This window comes from Heterodontus francisci, unplaced genomic scaffold (assembly GCF_036365525.1).
Source record: "Heterodontus francisci isolate sHetFra1 unplaced genomic scaffold, sHetFra1.hap1 HAP1_SCAFFOLD_1366, whole genome shotgun sequence".
NCBI classification, from domain to species: Eukaryota; Metazoa; Chordata; class Chondrichthyes; order Heterodontiformes; family Heterodontidae; genus Heterodontus; species Heterodontus francisci.
In genome coordinates, this window is record NW_027140916.1 from 17,937 (window position 1) to 38,431 (window position 20,495).

The following is a 20,495-nucleotide window of genomic DNA, read 5'->3' on the forward strand; positions in this document are numbered from 1 at the left end:
AGACAGAGCGAAGCGATCCCATAACCAACGGATCAGATCTAAGCTCTGCAGTCCTGCCACATCCAGTCATGAATGGTGGTGGACAATTAAACAATTAACTGGAGGAGGTGGCTCCACAAATATCCCCATCCTCAATGATGGGGGAGCCCAGCACATCAGTGCGAAAGATAAGGCAGAAGCATTTGCAACAATCTTCAGCCAGAAGTGCCGAGTTGATGATCCATCTCGGCCACCTCCTGAAGTCCCCAGCATTACAGATGCCAGACTTCAGCCAATTCGATTCACTCCGCGTGATATCAAGAAACGACTGAAGGCATTGGATACTGCAAAGGCTATGGGTCCTGACAATATTCCGGCAATAGTACTGAAGACCTGTGCTCCGGAACTTGCTGCACCCCTAGCCAAGCTGTTCCAGTATAGCTACAACACTGGCATCTACCCGGCGATGTGGAAAATTGCTCAGGTATGTCCTGTGCACAAGCCCAACCCGGCCAATTCCAGCCCCATCAGTCCGCTCTCGATCACCAGTAAAGTGATGGAAGGTGTCATCAACAGTGCCATCAAGCAGCACTTGCTTAGCAATAACCTGCTCAGTGATGCTCAGTATGGGTTCCGCCAGGGCCACTCAGCTCCTGACCTCATTACAGCCTTGGTTCAAACATGCACAAAAGAGCTGAACTCAAGAGGTGAGGTGAAAGTGACTGCCCTTGACATCAAGGCAGCATTTGACCGAGTATGGCATCAAGGAGCCCTAGCAAAACTGGAGTCAATGGGAATCAGGTGGAAACCTCTCTGCTGGTTGGAGTCATACCTAGCGCAAAGGAAGATGGTTGTGGTTGTTGGAGGTCAAACATCTGAGCTCCAGGACATCACTGCAGGAGTTTCTCAGGGTAGTGTCCTACGCCCAACCATCTTCAGCTGCTTCATCAATGACCTTCCTTCAATCATAAGGTCAGAAGTGGGGATGTTCGCTGCTGATTGCACAATGTTCAGCCCCATTCACGACTCCTCAGATACTGAAGCAGTCCGTGTAGAAATGCAGCAAGACCTGGACAATATCCAGGCTTGGGCTGATAAGTGGCAAGTCAGATTTGCACCACACAAGTGCCAGGCAATGACCATCTCCAACAAGAGAGAATCTAACCACCTCCCCTTGACATTCATTGGCATTACCATTGCTGAATCCCCCACTATCAACATCCTGGGGGTTATCATTGACCAGAAACTGAACTGAGTAGCTATTTAAATACTGTGGCTACAAGAGCAGGTCAGAGGCTAGGAATCCTGCGGCGAGTAACTCACCTCCTGACTCCCCAAAGCCTGTCCACCATCTACAAGGCACAAGTAAGGAGTGTGATGAAATACTCTCCACTTGCCTGGATGGGTGCAGCTCCAACAACACTCAAGAAGCTCGACACCATCCAGAACAAAGCAGCCCACTTGATTGGCACACCATGCACAAACGTTCACTCCCTCCACCACTGACGCACAGTGGCAGCAGTGTGCACCATCCACAAGATGCACTGCAGCAACACACCAAGGCTCCTTAGACAGCACCTTCCAAACCCGCGACCTCTACCACCTCAAAGGACAAGAGCAGCAGATGCATGGGAACATCACCACCTGCAAGTTCCCATCCAAGTCACACACCATCCTGACTTGGGACTATATCGCCGTTCCTTCACTGTCGCTGGGTCAAAATCGTGGAACTCCCTTCCTAACAGCACTGTGGGTGTACCTACCTCACATGGACTGCAGCGGTTCAAGAAGGCAGCTCATCACCATCTTCTCCAGGGCAGTTAGGGATGGGCAATAAATGCTGGCATAGCCGGTGACGCCCACATCCCATGAATGAATTAAAAAAAAAAGATTTTAGTGTGCGGCCATGCACATGCAGTAACCTTAAAATGCCGTCTTGTGCACGGCATATGTGAAGACTTTCGGTTTGGTGCACAGCTTAAATGGAACATTGGTGATGATCTAAACTAAAAGGTGCACTTTGGTTATTATAATTCAGGTGCCATACAAACACTACTAATTCAGAATCACAGTGAAAAGTGAGTTCTTATAAGCAGACCTGTGTCTTCTGTGAACTGAAACTTGCACTGTGACACACGCCACGAATGGGATAGCACTCCACTAGACTTACCATTACCGTTCTAATCAGATTTTTAAGCATCAGAGATCACTTGGCTGCTCACCTGGTTCTTCACAATTTGAGCAGTGGAAAAAAACACTGGCTGATTGTTATATTCAACATTAAAACTAATGGTCAAATTGGTTTGCTGGTATTATAATTGTACAGAAGGAGAAAGACGCAGCAAGAAAGTAGCAATCAACGATTTGACTTAAATGAAGCATGAACTATTTCAGCAGAGGGAGCTTTGTTCAATAACTCTTGAATTGAGTCACTGATGAAGCCCCTCCTCTTCGTCACCTTGTATGAAACATGCAGCAAGTAGCAGGGAGGTGTATGGAAACTCCCAGCGCTTGTACAATTCTGCAATGCTTCCAAATTGCAGTTTCCTTGAAGATCAAAGACATTCTTCACAGTCAGGCAATCAGCACAACCATTATTTCAAGTAGATAAGTTATGAATTCATGCAGTCTCTTGGTTGTTTGCCCTGGAAACCTGGCTGTGAGCTCAAACTAGTTAACATTTCAAAAATGTGAGAATGGCTAAACAAACTCGCTGATTTTTAGATTCTGATTACAGGCATTGATACCCCCCCCAACCCCACCAACCACACTGACAACATGTCCTCTCAAAACCAGTTACTAATTATAGGCAGTTTTGAGTCGTGTTTATCAGCCTAAAAGTCAAAGGAACTCATTTTACAATACATGGACTATCATATGCAAAAGAAAATCCTGTTTGTGGCAAAATGGAGCTCTGCTTCTGTCCCTGTGATAAAGGATTTTACCATGAGCAAATTTTTAAGCTATCTTCCCAGCAGTTTATAAGGAATTAGCTTTAGGCTAAATCAGCTTTTACCTAAGATGATCATTGACAGAATGTCCAATGAAAAACCTGTAATTAAAAACAAAAAATGCTGGGAATACTGAGTAAAAGAAAGAAAACCTTGCATTTATATAGTGTCTTTAGCAACCACAGGACTTCCCAAAGCACTTTACATTCAATGAAATTTTTTTGAAGTATAGTTACTGTTGTAATGTAGGAAATGTGGCAGCCAATTTGCACGCAGCAAGTTCCTACAAACAGATGGTCTGTTTTTGTGAATTTGCTTGAGGGATAAATATTGGCCAGGACTTCAGGGGCAACTCCCCTGTTAAAAGTGCCATGGGGTCTTTTACATCCACCTGAGAGGGCAGCCTTGTTTTAATGTTTCATCCGAAAGACGGCACCTCTGACAGTGCAGCACTCCCTCAGTACTGGAGTGTCAGTTTTGATTTTTGTGCACAAGTCCTGTCAGGCAGCTTCTGTGGAGGGAGAACTGGTTAAGAGATGAAACAGATTTTAAGCAAGTATAGAGGCAGAGAAAGAGGGAAGGGGGAGAAAAGAACAAAAGGGAAGGTATGTAATAGGATAGAAGGAAGGAGAGATTAAATGACAAAAGGGTTGATGGTGCAAAAACTTGTACTCTTTGTGGTCCAAACTGTTGGAAAAATCACAAACAACATAGTCTGTTAATTGATTCTTATCACCAAAACTCATGATAATTCAAACTAGATGAGAGACTGTTTGCAAAAAAAATATTGATCCTTTGGTGCTTGGCTCACACGCCAACATCCAGTCTTGGATGAGCAGAAGTTTCTTCCAATTAAACGTTGGGACCAGCAAAGCCATTGTTTGTAGCTCTCGTCACAATCTCCATTCCCAAGCCACTGATTCCATCTCCTCCCTGGCCATTGTCGTAAGCTGAATCAGACTGTTTGTAATAAAAGCAGAAAGTGCTGAAAATACTCAGCAGGTCTAGCAGCATCTGTGTAGGGAGGAACAGCGTCAATGTTTCAGGTCTGTGACCTTGCATCGGACTGTTTGTACTTTGCTCTCCTATTTGACCCTGAGCTGAGCTTCTGACCCCAGATCCTGTCCATCCCAAGACTGACTGCTTCCATCTCCATAATATTGCCCATTTTTACTTCTGTCTCAGCCCATCTGTTGTTGAAACCTTCATCGAGCACATTGCACACCTACCTCCTTTTGCTCTACCAATGAGAGTCGTGCCTTCAGCTATCTGGGCCCCTAAGGTCTGGAATTCACTCCTCTCTATACCTCTGTATCCTCATTAAAGTGCTCCTTCAAACCACCCCTTTGTCCAAGTGTTTGATCGCCTAATGTCTCCTTCTGCCTTTTGGCCCAGTGTCAGGTTTTGCTTGATTATGCCCTTGTGAAGTGCCTTGGGACTTTTTACTATGTTAAGGGCACTATATAAATGCAAGTTGTCATTTTGCTGAAGGCATTTTAGTGCTTTTGTGTTTTCTGCAACTCTCCATCTTATTTTCAAATAACATGACGTTTCCGTCGAGTAGCTACGTCTTCAATCTGCCTCCCTGTGCGTTAAGTGGTGCAAATGATCTGTCGACATAAATAACACTGACGACTGGCAGCTTAACAGTAGTTGCACAAACCAGCTAAGTATTTTTTGTTGACATTCAGAACAATGAAACACCACTTTTTATCTAACTTTTGAGAGAGATTGATTTGTTCATCTGTGACCAAGCAGAATTTGTGAAATGGTAATTGTTAGCAAGACTGAGATCCTTCTTTGATAGGAAGAGTGTTCTGACCAAATATTCACCTGTTTGAAATGAGTTAAATTCTTGGTGAACCAGATGGAAATCTAATAGCTGCTTGATTCAACATCTTATATTCCAAGTACATGTAATATAGAAGATGAGTTCCATATACTGAATTATGATTTCTATTATACTAGTGCATTTTTCAAATAATTAGGAATATCTCTCTCTAATTTCAGGTGTAATCAGTGCGGGCGGGAGTCTAAGCTGTTATCTCGTTTTTATGAACTGGAGTTAAATATCCAAGGACACAAGCAACTGACAGATTGTGTTGAAGAATTTCTGAAGGTACCTTAGCATCTAGTAATGGGTAAAAAGGCCCCATAATTTGTATTCTGCCGTATATTTTCCTACCCACCTTACTGATTTGTATAATACAGAATTAATTGTGGAGTCCACCTGAATTTCACGAATTTTACAGCTTTTTCCCCCCACTCAAAAGTGGTTGCATTTTTTCATTTAGCCTGACTCAGACAAGTAGGAGACGATTGGAGGGATTTATAGTATCAATTTTTGGCAACCCAGCCCCATTACCATGCCTTTAAATTTTGAAGTGCATAATTCAGGGCAAGGGCAAGGATCTCCCAAAGGCAGATGTAGGCCTATTACCATACCAAAATCATGATGTCATCAGCGCAGTGAGTTCAATTTACCAGAAAGCAATGGGGAGTCGTGAGTTGAGAGATTTCTGGCAGCTGTACTGAGGGGAGAACTACCAGTTCTGCAAAGTAAATGGCTCTTTCAACACTCCTTTTGGGTCAGGAGGAGTAGGAGTGCTCCCCCAGACCTCTCCAGCCCTCCTGATCGCAGGCCCCTCCCCGATTGGTGACCGAAGCATCCTTACCAATGCCAACCTACCCCCAGCTTTACTGATTGCTGAACTCCACACCACCCCCCCCCACCCCGGCATTGTCGATCTTGCTTCCATCTCACCCCACCCCTCAGTTGCCAGGGTCCATTCCTAATGGTCCCTGACTGTGGTCTCCTACTGCTAGTATTCCCTCCTACTCACCAGCCGGGCTGTTGGTTGCCAGACAGGAACTGGGGTACTTTGGTTCTTTGGCCATTTTCAGCACCTCCTGCACCTTCCCCATTAATATGGCCTCTGTGCCTGTTTCAGTTGAGTTTTCATATTCTTTGCTCTCATTTTTAGGCACCTGACATTTTTAAGGCCCAATGCGAACAGTATATTGATGTTTCCTAGAAATAAATTTGTATAATTTGACTTAGTTTGCAGAGGGTTTATGCTAGCAATTCAAATCTGTTTAGTCTAGAATTAATATAAATTCTGTAAAGGATTTGAATACTTCAGTATTCAATATGGTCGTATTTGCAAGAGCGCACACATCTGAAAGCCTGTTCGTAACTGAAGAATGAAATGAAGTGAAGCTGATTTGCTGACAACGTTGTTCCTAGTTCTATCAGTGGTGGAGCTAGGTTGGCCAAGCTGGAAACATAACCAGTCTGAAGGCCAAGTGAGGAACCCCACAAACTTGCAGGCTAAACCTGAACGGCAAAAACTGGCAATAGAAATTCCTGGGGTGATGAAGCTGGGTACTTTGCAGAACTCAAATATAGTAATCTCTGCATTTCTACCTGAGCCACGTGCTAATTGGCATAGGGACAAACAGATTAAAGGTGAAATGCATGGCTGCAAGAGAGATGTGGGAGGCAGAGGTTTCAATTCATGGGGCACTGGCACCAATACTGGGGGAAAGAGAGAGCTGTTCCATTGGGCAGACTGCACTTAAACTGGGCTGAGACCAATGTCTTAGTGAAAGGAATAACTGGGATGGTAGATAGGCTTTAAACTAATGAAAAGGAGGGAGAATTCAGGTAAGGGTAAATTTATAAGTGAAGAGAAAAGTCAAGGCTGCAGAGCAGAGTTGTGATTTTTGGGTAAAATCAAGCAGATTGTGTCGGGAAAGGATAAAGTTCAATTACAGTAATCGGGCATTAGTGACTAAGGTCACATCAGGAAAAAGTAGTTAAAATTCAAGGCGTATCTGAATGCGTGAAGCATTTGTAACAAGATAGATGAATTTGTGGCACAAATAGAGATAATTGGGTTTGATCTAATAGCCATTACTAAGATGTGGTTGCAGGGTAACCAAGGTTGGGAACTAAATATTCCAGGGTACTTGACTTTTAGAAAAGATAGGGAAAATTGAAATGAAGATGGGTTACCCCTGATAATTAAGAATGAGGTAAAGGCAGTAGGGAGAAAGGGTCTTAGTCCAGAAAATCAGGATATAGAATCCGTATGGGTAGAGGGTAAGAAATAACAAGGGGCAGAAAATACTGGCGTGTAGTTTATAGGCCCCTGATAGTAATTATTGTATTAGACAGAGTATAAATCAGGGAATTAGAAGACTATTAACAAGAGTAATGTAATTATCCTGAAGTCTTTAATCATCTTATAGACTGGGTAAACTAAATTTGCAGAAGTAGTTTGGAGGATGAGTTCATGGAATGCACTCGAGACAGTTTTGTAGATCACTATGTTGAGGAACCAGCTGGGGAACAGGCTATTTAAGATCTAGTATTGTGTAATGAGGCAGTGTTTATTGATAATCTTATAGTAAAGGATTCTTTGTGGAAGAGTGATCATGATATAGAATTTCATATTAAGTTTGAGTGTGATGTGGTTAAGTCTGAAACTAGGGACTTAAATGTAAATAGAGCCAGTTGTTTGCTGAGGTAGATTGGGAAATTAGATTAAAAGATGCGATGGTAGAGAAAGTACGGAAAGTCTTCATCAGGGAACTTCTCTTTGCTGACGATGCTGTATTAACATCTCACACTGAAGAGTGTCTGCAGAGACTCATCGACAGGTTTGTGGCTGCCTGCAACGAATTTGGCCTAACCATCAGCCTCAAGAAAACGAACATCATGGGGCAGGACGTCAGAAATGTTCCATCCATCAATATTGGCGACCACGCTCTGGAAGTGGTTCAAGAGTTCACCTACCTAGGCTCAACTATCACCAGTAACCTGTCCCTAGATGCAGAAATCAACAAGCGCATGGGTAAGGCTTCCACTGCTATGTCCAGACTGGCCAAGAGAGTGTGGGAAAATGGCGCACTGACACAGAACACAAAGGTCCGAGTGTATCAAGCCTGTGTCCTCAGTACCTTGCTCTATGGCAGTGAGGCCTGGACAAAGTATGTCAGCCAAGAGCGACGTCTCAATTCATTCCATCTTCACTGCCTCCGGAGAATCTTTGGCATCAGGTGGCAGGACCGTATCTCCAACACAGAAGTCCTCGAGGCGGCCAACATCCCCAGCTTATACTCCCTACTGAGTCAGTGGCGCTTGAGGTGGCTTGGCCATGTGAGCCGCATGGAAGATGGCAGGATCCCCAAGGACACATGTACAGCGAGCTCGTCACTGGTATCAGACCCACCGGCCGTCCATGTCTCCGCTTTAAAGACGTCTGCAAACGCGACATGAAGTCCTGTGACATTGATCACAAGTCGTGGGAGTCAGTTGCCAGCGATCACGAGAGCTGGCGGGCAGCCATAAAGGTGGGGCTAAAGTGTGGCGAGTCGAAGAGACTTAGCAGTTGGCAGGAAAAAAGACAGAAGCGCAAGGGTGGCGCAGTGGTTAGCACCGAAGCCTCACAGCTCCAGCGACCCGGGTTCAGTTCTGGGTACTGCCTGTGCGGGGTTTGCAAGTTCTCCCTGTGTCTGCGTGGGTTTTCACTGGGTGCTCCGGTTTCCTCCCACCACCAAAGACTTGCAGGTTGATAGGTAAATTGGCTATTATAAATTGCCCCTAGTATAGGTAGGTGGTAGGGGAACATAGAGACAGGTGGGGATATGGTAGGAATATGGGATGAGCATTAGTAGGATTAGTATAAATGGGTGGTTGATGGCACAGACTCGGTGGGCCGAAGAGCCTGTTTCAGTGCTGCATCTCTAAATAAAAAAAATTAAAAGGGGAGAGCCAACTGCGAAACAGCCCTGGCAACCAATTTTACCTGTGGAAGAGTCTGTCACTCTAGTATTGGCCTTTATAGCCACTCCAGGCGCTGCTCCACAAACCACTGACCACCTCCAGTTGCTTACCCATTGTCTCCCGAGAGGCCAAAGAGAAGGTCGATAAGAAATGGAAAACTTCTAAAGTTCATAATTCTCAATGGAATATACATTCCCTTGAGGAATAAAAACACCACTGAAAAGTAAAAAGTTAAGAATAGCTTTTGATTACGACGTTGCCAAAAAAGTAGCAAGCCTGTGGATTGGGAGGGTTTTAAAAATCCGATGACCAATAAATTGATGAAGAAAGAGAAAATAGAATGAGAGTAAGCTAGCAAGAAATATAAAGACAGACTAAGAGTTCTACAAGTATGTAAAAAGGAAGAGTTTAGCATAAGTAAACTTGAGTCTCTTAGAAACAGAGACAGGAAAAGTAATGGGGAATAAGGAGTTGGCAGAGAGTGAGCCAAATATTTTGTATTTGCCTTCACAGTGGAAGACAAAAAGCACACCATAAATTGTGGGAAACTAAGGATCCAATGAGAGTCAGGAGTATAAAGTAATTAATATGTTATGGCCAGGTGGTGAGGGGTTTGGGTGAATCCCATTGTTCAACTTCCACCTGAAGCAGCAAGTGTTTTTTTGTCATGGTTTAACCCCTTTGTATTTTATTTGTCAAATAAACAGACAGCAGCAGGTTTTCTTGTAGGTTTAAAGCAGAAAATAGGTTATTTTTGATCAATACGCCTTAATCCGAAATTGTCGCAACTGCATCCACATGCCCCGCGCGCGCACACACTGGAGACAGATGGAGAGGAAAAGGGGTAAGTGGTTGGAAGTGGGGTAGGTTTCAGGGGGTCACAGTAAACCCATCAGAGAGCTACCTTTAAGTTCAAAAAAAGGTTTTACACCTTTGCCTGTGTTGGGAGTTGTGGTTCTCCCTCCCTGTGGTGACCAACAATGGCCTAGGATGTGGCTACTTCACACCTCTGTTTTAGAAGAACCCATTCAATTCAAAAGTGTCTCTCAGTGCATTCAGGATGAGAATAATCTGGTTATGATGCTTCCACTTTATACCTTGTTTGTTTCAGAAGAACCCATTCAAGTCAGGGATGTTTTAGGGTGGGTGTAATTGACCCCTCCCAGCTCAAAAGGTATTCCTTTGTATCTGTCAGACAGTTTGAATATACAAAGGTTAGGTCATTTACCTTCGATGACCATTTTTAGCAGCATTGTCCATTTTTTAAAAAGAAGGTAAAATCAATTTTTATAACTCTCCAGTTTTAGACCATAATTTTTTCATCGTCACACTTCTCATAAGAGTGACAATTAGTAAAGAAAACACACTGGAGAAATTAATGGGATTAAAAGCCAACATATCCCTTGGACCTAATGTCCGGCATCCTCGGGTTTTAAAAGGGGTGACTGCAGCGATAACATATGCATCGGTTGTGATCATCCAGAATTCCCTCGATTCCAGAATAGTCCCCATAAATTGGAAGGTAGCAAATGTAACCCCACTGTCCAAGAAAGGAGGGTGAGAGAAAACTATGAATTATAGGTTACTTAGCCTGTAGTAACAATAGTCATTATCTTACTGGACTAACTGAGGAACTGGGGAATTTCAACTCAGTTAATTAAACAAATCTAGAATAAAAAACTAGTTTCAGTAATGGTGACCATATAACAATCTGATTGTTTCTGGTTCGCTAATGTCCTTTAGAGAAGGAAACCTGTTATCCTTAACCGGATTTGGTCTATGTGTAACTCCAGACCCACAGTAATGTAGTTGACTCTGAAATGCCTAGCAAACTACTCATTTGACAAGAAGGTAGCTCACCACCACCTTCTCGAGGGCAATTGGGATGGGTGATAAATACTGGTCTTGCCATGAATGCACTTTTTAAAAAAAAAAGTAGAAAAAATACTGGTATCTATTATAAAGCGCATGGTAACAGGCCACTGGAAAATCACATTAGAAGCAGAATCAGCATGTATTATGAAGGGGAAATTGTGTTTGACTAATCTGTTAAGGGTTTTTTAAGGGTGCAACTAGCAGAGTAGATAACGGGTAACCAGTGAATGTAGTGTAATTGAATTTTCAAAAGGCATTCTAAAAGGTGTCACACGAGGTTGTTGCATAAGATTATGGCTTGAGGTTTGGCTAACAGGTGGAAACCAGAAAGAATAAACGCGGCATTTTCCAGATGGCAGGGTACAACTAGTGGAGTGCAGCAAGGATCCGTGCTTGGGCCTCAGCTATTTACAGTCTTTATTAATTATTTAGACAAGGGGACCGTGTAAAATATCCAAATTTGCTGATGGTACAAAGCTAGGTGTGAAAATAAGCTGTGAGGAGGACGCAAAGATGCTGCGCAGGAAAAAAAGATCTGTTACGTGATTGGGCAAGAAGGAAAAGAAAGACTTGCACTTATATAGCACCTTCACAACCACCGGCCGTCTCAAACTGCTTTACAGCCACTGAAGTACTTTTTGAAATGTAGTCACTGTTGTAATGCAGGAAGCGAAGCAACCAGTATGTGTGCAACAAACTCCCACAAACAGCAGTGTGATAATGACCAGATAACCTGTTTTTTTGGTGTTAATTGGGACAAGTCAACATGTTTTTACAAAAGGGAAATATTTAGAGTTTTTTGCTCGAGTAGGGTAACTAGTAGGGTCGATAAAGGGGAATCAATACCTAGATTTCCAAAAGGCATTTGATAAGGTGTCACACAAAAGGTCAATTGGCAAGATAAGGGCTTATGGAGTTGAGCGGTAATATATCAGCGTGTATAGAGGATTGATTTTTTTTAATTCATTCATGGGATTTGGGCGTCGCTGACCAGGTCAGCATTTATTGCCCATCCCTAATTGCCCTTGAGAAGGTGGTGGTGAGCTGCCTTCTTGAACCGCTGCAGTCCATTTGGGGTAGGTATACCCACAGTGCTGTTAGGAAGGGAGTTCCAGGATTTTGACCCAGCGACTGTGAAGGAACGGCAATATAGTTCCAAGTCAGGATGGTGTGTGACTTGGATGGGAACTTGCAGGTGGTGGTGTTCACATGCATTTGCTGCCCTTGTCCTTCTAGTTGGTAGAGGTCACGGGTTTGGAAGGTGCTGTCTAAGGAGCCTTGGAGTGCATCTTGGAGATGGTACACACTGCTGCCACTGTGCGTCAGTGGTGGAAGAAGTGAATGTTTGTAGATGGGGTGCCAATCAAGTAGGCTGCTTTGGCCTGGATGGTGTCGAGCTTCTTGAGTGTTGTTGGAGCTGCACCCATCCAGGCAAGTGGAGAGTATTGCATCACACTCCTGACTTTTGCCTTGTAGATGGTGGACAGCTTTGGGGAGTCAGGAGGTGAGTTACTCGCTGTAGGATTCCTAGCCTCTGACCTGCTCTTGTAGCCACGGTATTTATATGGCTGCTCCAGTTCAGTTTCTGGTCAATGGTAGCCCCTAGGATGTTGATAGTGGGGGATTCAGCGATGGTAATGCCATTGAATGTCAAGAGGAGATGGTTAGATTCTCTCTTGTTGGAGATGGTCATTGCCTGGCACTTGTGTGGCACAAATGTTACTTGCCACTTATCTGGATATTGTCCAGGTCTTGTTGCATTTCTACACTGACTGCTTCAATATCTGAGGAGTCGCGAATGGTGCTGAACATTGTGCAGTCATCAGCGAACATCCCCACTTCTGACATTATGATTGAAGGAAGGTCATTTTAACGAGCAGGAAGCAACGGGTGGGCATAAACGAGGCATTTTCAGGTTGGCAGGCAGTGAAAAGTGGAGTGCTGCAAGAATCAGTGCTGGGGCCTCAGCTATTTCCAATCTATATTAATGACTTAGATGAAGAGAGATTAATGTATCTATGTTTGCTGACAATACGATGGTAGGTGGAAACGCAGGCTGTGGGGAGGACACAGGCTGCAAAGAGATAAAGACAGGTTAAGTGAGTGGGCAACAAGATGGCAGATGAGTATACTGTAGGGAAGTGTGAAGTAATTCACTTTGGCCATAAGAATAGAAAAGCAGCAGATGTTCATCGAGACTTGGGTGTGCTTGTACAAGGAATCTAGAAAGTTAGCATGCAGGTACAGCAAGCAATTAGGAAGGGAAATGGCATGTTGGCCTTAATTGCAAGGGGGTTGGAGTACAGGTATAAGGAAGTCTTGCTACATGTACAGAGCTTTGATGAGACCACATCTGGAGTACTGTGCAGAGTTTTGGTCTCCACATTTAAAAAAGGATATACATGCGTTGGAGGTAGTAAAGCGAAGGTTCATTAAATTGGTCCCTGGGATGAAGAGGTTGTCCTATGATGGGAGACTAAGTAAATTGGGCCTATACTCTCTGGAGTTTAGAAGAATGAGAGGCCATCTCATTGAAATATACAAGATTCTGAAGGGGCTGGATAGGGTAGACGCTGAGAGATTGTTTCCACTGGTCGACAGTGGGGCACAGTATCAGATAAGGGGCCGATCATTTAGGATTGAGCTGAGGAGAAATTACTTCACTCAAAGGGTTGTGAATCTTTTGAATTCTCTACCCTAGAGGGTTGTGCTTGCTGCATCATTGAACACATTTAAGGCGGGATAGACAGATTTTTGTCTCAGGGAATCAAAGGATATGGTGAGTGGGCAGGAAAGTGGAGTTGAAGCCTAAGATCAGCCATGATCATATTGAATGGTGCAGCAGGCTCGATGGGTCAGATGGTCTACTCCTGCTCCTATTTCTTGTGATTGAGGGATAAATATTGTCCAGAACACTGGGGATAACTTCCCTGCAGTTCTTCAAAATAGTACCATGGGGTCTTATACATGCACCCGAACAAGAAGGTGGGACCTCGGTTTAACATCTCATCTGAAAGCTGGCACCTCCAACAGTGCAGGGCTCCCTCACTACTATGCTGGAGTGTCAGCCTTGATTTTAGAGCTCAAGCCCTGGAGTGGGACTCGAACCAGGAACCTTGTGACTCAGAGGCAAGAGTGCCACCAACTGAACCAAAGGTGACAGTATAATGGAGTACGATGTGGCCAAGTGAGATTTTCCATTTTGGTAGGAAGAATGGAAACAGAATATTTTTTAAAAGGTGAGACACTGGTAGATGTTAATATGCAAAGGGATTTGGGAGTACTTGTTCTCAAATCACAAAGTTAACCTGCAGGTACTGCAAGCAATTAGAAAGGTAAATGGTATGGTTAGCCTTTATTGCAATGGGTTTGACATAAAAAAAAATATTCGCAACAGCCATCTAAGTTCTGTGGTATTGCAAAAAGTGTTTGCTATTACATTTTTACAATTGAAGTGCAACTTCTTTTGCAAAGTTGAAGTGTAGAAAATCTCTCATACCAAAGCAACATACTGCAGGTGCTGGAAATCTGAAATAAAAACAAAATACTCAGCAAGTCAGGCAGCATCTGTGGAGAGAGAAATAAAGTTAACATTTCAGGTTGATGACCTTTCACCAGAACTGAAAAAGTTAGAGATGTATCAGGTTTTAAGCAAATACAGAGACAGGGAAAGGGGATAAAGAATGAAAGGGAAGATCTGTTTCAAAATGGAAAACAGGAGAGATTAAATGACTGAAGGGATGATGGTTCAAGACAAAGGCGGGATGGCAATGGGATAAGTAAAGAAACAAAAGATGGCTCTAGAGGACATGTAAATGGGAATTGCAGAATCATCACCAACAGTTGCTGTCCAAACAAATGGCGACAGTGGCTATGATCTGAAATTGTTGAACTGAGTCCAGAAGGCTGTAAAGTGCCTCATCGAATGATGAGATGGGGTGCTGTTCCTCGTGCTTATGCTGAGCTTCATTAGAACAGTGTAGGAGACCAAGAACAGAGAGGTTGCAGTGGGGCGGAGAATGAAAGTGACAGGTGACAGGTAACGGTTACATTGTGGATTGAATCGAAGTCTCCCATAGCTTGGTAATGAAAATGAAAATGCATATAGCATTCACTATTTAGGGGAACCAACTGATGCATGTAAAATTTGTTTTGCATGTTTTTACTCCCTTTTTAGAGTCCTTGCACTGATCTTGAATTTTCTTGCAGGAGGAAAAGCTGGAAGGGGATAACAGGTACTTTTGTGATGAATGTCAGGACAAACAGAATGCCACCAGAAAAATTAAACTACTCAGCCTTCCGAGAACACTCAATTTGCAGCTTTTGAGGTTTGTCTTTGACAGGTCAGTCGCTTTCAATTTGCTGAAAGCATGATCAGTAAATATTCGTGTTGGTTTTCCTAGAACATAAATGTTTACTTTGGTATAATTGTCCATGCAGTCAGTTTCCAAACTATGACTTACTGCATAATGTCAAGGCTTGTGGTAGAACATATGCATCAGAAAAGTATTGAAATTGTCACTCTGGAAAAAACTTCAGTGCGATTTTATGATTATAATTTGTGATAACAGTTGAAACTTAATATCCACTTTCACGGATGAGTGAATGTATTTATGGAAGTATACATTTGTCCACACTTCGGCGTGTAGCTTGTGAATTAACTCACCTATATACAATTTGTGTTTGACACATCATAGGTTGGGGTGGTGGTTAGAAGATGATCTCTCCTCTCATAGAATAAGATCACTGTGAATCACTCTGCCTTGTTTTTCTCACTCTCTGCCCCTCTTGCTGGAGCCCTGCCAGAGGCTGCTGCTTGCCCTTCATTACCTTGCTCAAATGTCAATTCTTCATGTGTTATCTCAGAAAACAAGCATGGACAGCTATTTCAGCACATTGGGTATGAGAAATTGCAGTCGTGCCTGATCCTGCGTGACATTAGGACTTGTCACTAGAAAGCACCATACAGGTGCATGTGCTTGGCTATTTTTTTTTAACCCACTATCTTGTCTAGGAACATTGAGGCAAATATCAATGCCCTTTTCAGATGGTCAAACTGAGATCAGCGCAGAGAAGGATTGAATTTAGGCACTGCTGGTCTGTACAGCATGGGTTAATACTGCATTTATAAAGTGATACTCATTCCACTTACAAAGGCCAGTAATGTGAACAGAATATTCTGTAAGCACCTGGGATAAGGATGATTTTTTTTTTTAAAAGTCAAATTTGGTCCTTAAGTGGAATGGAGACGCTGAATAACCATTATTTCCCCATTTAGAATACCAGAATTTTACAAAAACGTTTATAGACTTTTACCATTTATTCAAAAAGATTTAGTAGCGCAGTATGTTATTGCATTTGTTCCCAATTAACATAAAATGAACTAGCTATCATCAGAATTCCTGTATAACCACTGGGACACTGCTTCTTTAGGAATTTAGAGACACCCAGTCAGTAGCCACTGTTTATTCATTGTCAGTACAACACGTGAGTTATTATTCTCTTGTGGTTTGCAGCAGTTCATTTTATTGATGCAGAGCAGATAAAAATTCAGCTCCATTTAAATTGATATTCCTGTTTTGAGTAGTTTGCTAAAGAAATGTGGTACTCAAAAATTTACTGAGTCTTCTGTAATGACCTTTGTTACTCTACATAATTATCGATGTTGACTTTGATTTGAGAACCTATTTTGTTTGTTGCATTAAGTCCGTGATTAATGCTTAATGTCACATAGCAGGTTTGGCTTCCAATGAAGTACTTAGAAGTTTTGATCAATTCCCTCATCCAGGTTGGAAACTTGTAGATTCTGCCAGTGATCCGTTTTGGTATTTGGTGTGTATAGCCAGCACCTGTGTTGCCTTCCAGTAATCCACAGCTTTAAGCATGCAGCCTCCAGCAGGCTTGTTACCGCTTAAAAAATCATAGAGTCGTACAGCACAGAATGAAGCCAGGCAACCCATTGTGCCTGTGCTGGCTCTTTGCAAGAGCTATCCAATTAGTACCACTCTCTTGCTCCTCCCCTTTAGCTCTGCATTTTTTTCCTTTTCAAGGATATATCCATTTCCTTTTGGAAGTTATCACTGAAAAACACGGAAAATTATGGCATTTATGAATTTTAAATTTTGTGAGTTTGCGATGTTAATTTTTAGATTTTCCATCAATATTTTTTTTAAGTCCAATTACTTGGGTAGCCATGTAACTTTTAGCCTTTTAGTAGACATTAAAGGATAGAAATTTGTCTCGGGTGGTGACGCAGGACGGGCAGTATTAGATTGGCTGCCCTTTGTTCCCAATGTTTGATATTTAATGCCATTAACTGCAATGGAACAGAATATCAGACATCGTGTATAACGGGCAGTCAAACTGATACTACCCATCTTGCGCCACTGCCCAAGATGAATTTCTGTCTCTAAAGTTTTACAATCAGAATTTGTCAATACTGAATTTGTCACATCTAACTTCTGCAGGCAAACTGGTCATAAGAAAAAACTAAACTCTTACATCAGCTTTCCTGAAGTTTTAGACCTAACTACATACCTTGAAAGGAAAGGTAAGGAACAATTTCATATTAATTCTTACAGTCATGATGTTGGATTTCAGTTTCTGGAAATGCTCTTTTGCCTTTATTGTGAGGATGCAGTTCAAATTAATCTTATGTGGGAACTAGATGTTTGCTTCCACTGACGGCCTATTAACATGCTTATTAGCTGGCACTCGGTTAATGAAAATATTTGCTCAAGCGTTGAATTAGTCCTCCCATGGTTTATACTGTTTGCTCAAAGCAAAAGTGAATTTATTTCCACATCATTTTAAAGGATGTTGAAGACAAAGATATCTTTAATTGCAAAGGTGAAACTTCATGAGGCCTAGATTAAAATTGCTAAATCATCAGAAATTATCAATGTTTCAAAATACTCCAAAACAGAAAGCAGTGATGACTTCAAGTTATATTAAAGCCAGTTTTGAGATGAACTGAAAGGCATGCTAGAATGTGATAGAGATTTCAGAAGACAGGAGTGGGATTTTTCAAAGATATGTTTATAATAAACAGTATGTTTAAGATCATTTTAAACCCTGTAAGGGTTCTAATGGCCGGAAAATTTATGAAGGAAAAACAAATGCCATGTTTTTTTGTTTATTCGTTCGGGGGATGTGGGCGCCACTGGCCAGTGCAGTATTTATTACCCATCCCTAATTGCCCTTGAGAAGGTGGTGGTGAGCTGCTGCCTTGAACCACTGCAGTCCTTGGAGCATAGTTACACCAACAGTGCTGTTGGGAAGGGAGTTCCAGGATTTTGAACCAGCAACAGTAAAGGAACAGCGATATAGTTCCAAGTCAGGATGGTGTGTGGCTTGGAGGGAAACTTGCAGGTGGTTATGTTCCCATGCATCTGCTGCCCCTTGTCCTTCTAGGTGGTAGCAGTCGCAGGTTTGAAAGGTACTGTTGAAGGAGCCTTGGTGAGTTGCTGCAGTGCATCTTGTATATGGTATACACTGCTGCCACTGTGCGTCAGTGGTGGAGGGAGTGAATGTTGAAGGTGGTGGATAAGGTTCCAGACAAGTGGGCTGCTTTGTCCTGGATGGTATCGAGCTTCTTGAGTGTTGTTGGAGCTGCACCCATCCAGGCAAGTGGAGAGTATTCCAGCACACTGTTGACTTGTGCCTTGTAGATGGTAAGCAGGTATTGGGGAGACAGGAGGTGAGTTACTCGCTGCAAAATTCCCAGCCTGTGACCTGCTCTTGCAGCCACAGCATTTACGTGGCTGCTCCTGTTCAGTTTCTGTTCGATGGTGACCCCCCCCCGCCCCAGGATGTTGATAGTGGGGGATTCAACGATGATAATGCCATTGAACGTCAAGGGGAGATGGTTAGATACTCTCTTGTTTGAGATGGTCGTTGCCTGACACTTGTGTGGCGCAAATGTTAAATGCCACTTATCAGCCCAAGCCTGGATTTTGTCCAGGTCTTGCTTTATATGGAGATGGGCTGTTTCAGTATCTGAGGAGTCGCGAATGGTGCTGAACATTGTGCAATCAGCAGCAAACATCCCCACTTCTGTCCTTATGACGGAGGGAAGGTCATTGATGAAGAGCTGAAGATGGTTGGGCCGAGGACACTACTCTGAGGAACTCCTGCATTGATGTCCTGGGACTGAGATGATTAACCTCCATCAACCACAACCATCTTCCTTTGTGCTAAGTATGACTCCAACCAGGCGAGAGTTTTTTCCCTGATTCCCATTGACTCCAGTTTTGCTCGGGCTCCTTGATGCTATACTCCGTCAATTGCTGCCTTGATGTTCAGGGCAGTCACTCTCCCCTCACCTCTGGAGTTCATCTCTTTTGTCCATTTTGGACCAGGGCTGTAATGAGGTCAGGAGTTGAGTGGCCCTGGCATCAGTGAGCAGGTTATTGCCGAGCAAATGCTGCTTGATAGCATTGTCGCGACCCCTTCCATCACTTTGCTGATGACCGGGAGTAAACTGATAGGACAGTAATTGGCCTGGTTGGATTTGTCATGCTTTTTGTACACAGGACATACAGGGGCAATTCTCCACATTGCCGGATAGATGCCAGTGTTGTAGCTGGACTGGAACAGCTTGGCTAGGGGCGCAGCTCGTTCAGGAGCACAAGTCTTCAGTACTATTGCCAGAATGTTGTCGGGGCCCATAGCCTTTGCTTTGTCCAGTGCCTTCAGTCATTTCTTGATAACACGTGGAGTGAATCAGATTGGCTGAAGACTGGCATCTGCGATGGGGACCTCAGGAGGAAGCCGAGATGGATCATCCACTCAGCACTTCTGGCTGAAGATGGATGCAAATGCTTCAGCCTTGTCTTTTGTAACGATGTGCTGGGCTCCCCCATCGTTCAGGATGGGGATATTTGTGGAGCCTCCTCCTCCTGTCAGTTGTTTAATTGTCCACCACCATTTATGACTGGATGTGGCAGGACGGCAGAACTTAGATCTGATCCGTTAGTTGTGGGATTGCTTAGCCCTGGCTTTTGTTAAATAGACTAAACTAAACTAAAAACTAAACTAAACTAAAGATTCTTCACAAATAAAGATTTCTCACATTACAGGACATTTTGTCTCAGGATTCTTGTGCAAGTAGATCGACATATTATGGCATACGGTTTGAACAAACTCAGCATAAATGTGAAACTTGACTACATGCCTTTAGGTGATACCAAGGGGCAGCCTATAGATGAGGAAGAGGAGGGGACCAAGTAATAGATTTTGGGGGACTGCAAAGGTGACTTGAGAAATGGGAGATTGGCGATGTGAAGTACAGTGGGAAAGCTTTAGTTGTGATTATTCTCGATTAGCTGGCTGCATGTTTCCAGTCATTGTAAAGCTGTGGTGATAAATATCAAATACTAGTTTCAGAAATCTACAGGGAGTGGTCTGGCAGATGCTGAAATATTTTTCAACTGACTTAAAGTCTTCTGTGCAAACCAGTTGCTTGCAGACAGTGGTGGACGAGTAAGCCTTCCTCTTAACATAGAAACATGGAAAATAGGAGCAGGAGGAGGCCATTCGGCCCTTTGAGCCCGCTGCGCCATTCATTATGATCATGGCTGATCATCCAACTCAGTAACCTGTTCCCGCTTTCCCCCCATATCCTTTGATCCTTTTAAACCCAAGAGCTATATCTAACTCCTTGAAAACATTCAATGTTTTGGCCTCAACTGCTTTCTGTGGTAGCGAATTCCACAGGTTCACCACTCTCTGGGTGAAGAAATTTCTCCTCATCTCAGTCCTGAAAGGTTTACCCCGTATCCTTAGACTATGACCCCTGGTTCTGGACTCTTCCCGCCCCCCCCCCCCCCCCCCGCCAACCATCGGGAACATCCTTCCTGCATCTACCCTGTCAAGTCCTGTTAGAATTTTATAGGTTT

At 43.2% G+C, this 20,495-nt stretch overlaps 1 protein-coding gene across 1 annotated transcript in view; it reads left to right on the forward strand.

Annotated features, from left to right (window-relative positions):
* LOC137361392 (ubiquitin carboxyl-terminal hydrolase 48-like) overlaps nucleotides 1-20,495 on the forward strand; it is a gene marked incomplete at its 3' end in the record, with an annotated part of 85,748 nt that overhangs the window by 15,390 nt on the left and 49,863 nt on the right. The window contains exons 2-4 of the mRNA XM_068026264.1: nucleotides 4,941-5,049; nucleotides 14,806-14,924; nucleotides 17,064-17,146. Of these exons, the coding sequence (XP_067882365.1) occupies nucleotides 4,941-5,049; nucleotides 14,806-14,924; nucleotides 17,064-17,146 (311 nt within the window). The remainder of the gene's footprint in view (nucleotides 1-4,940; nucleotides 5,050-14,805; nucleotides 14,925-17,063; nucleotides 17,147-20,495) is intronic.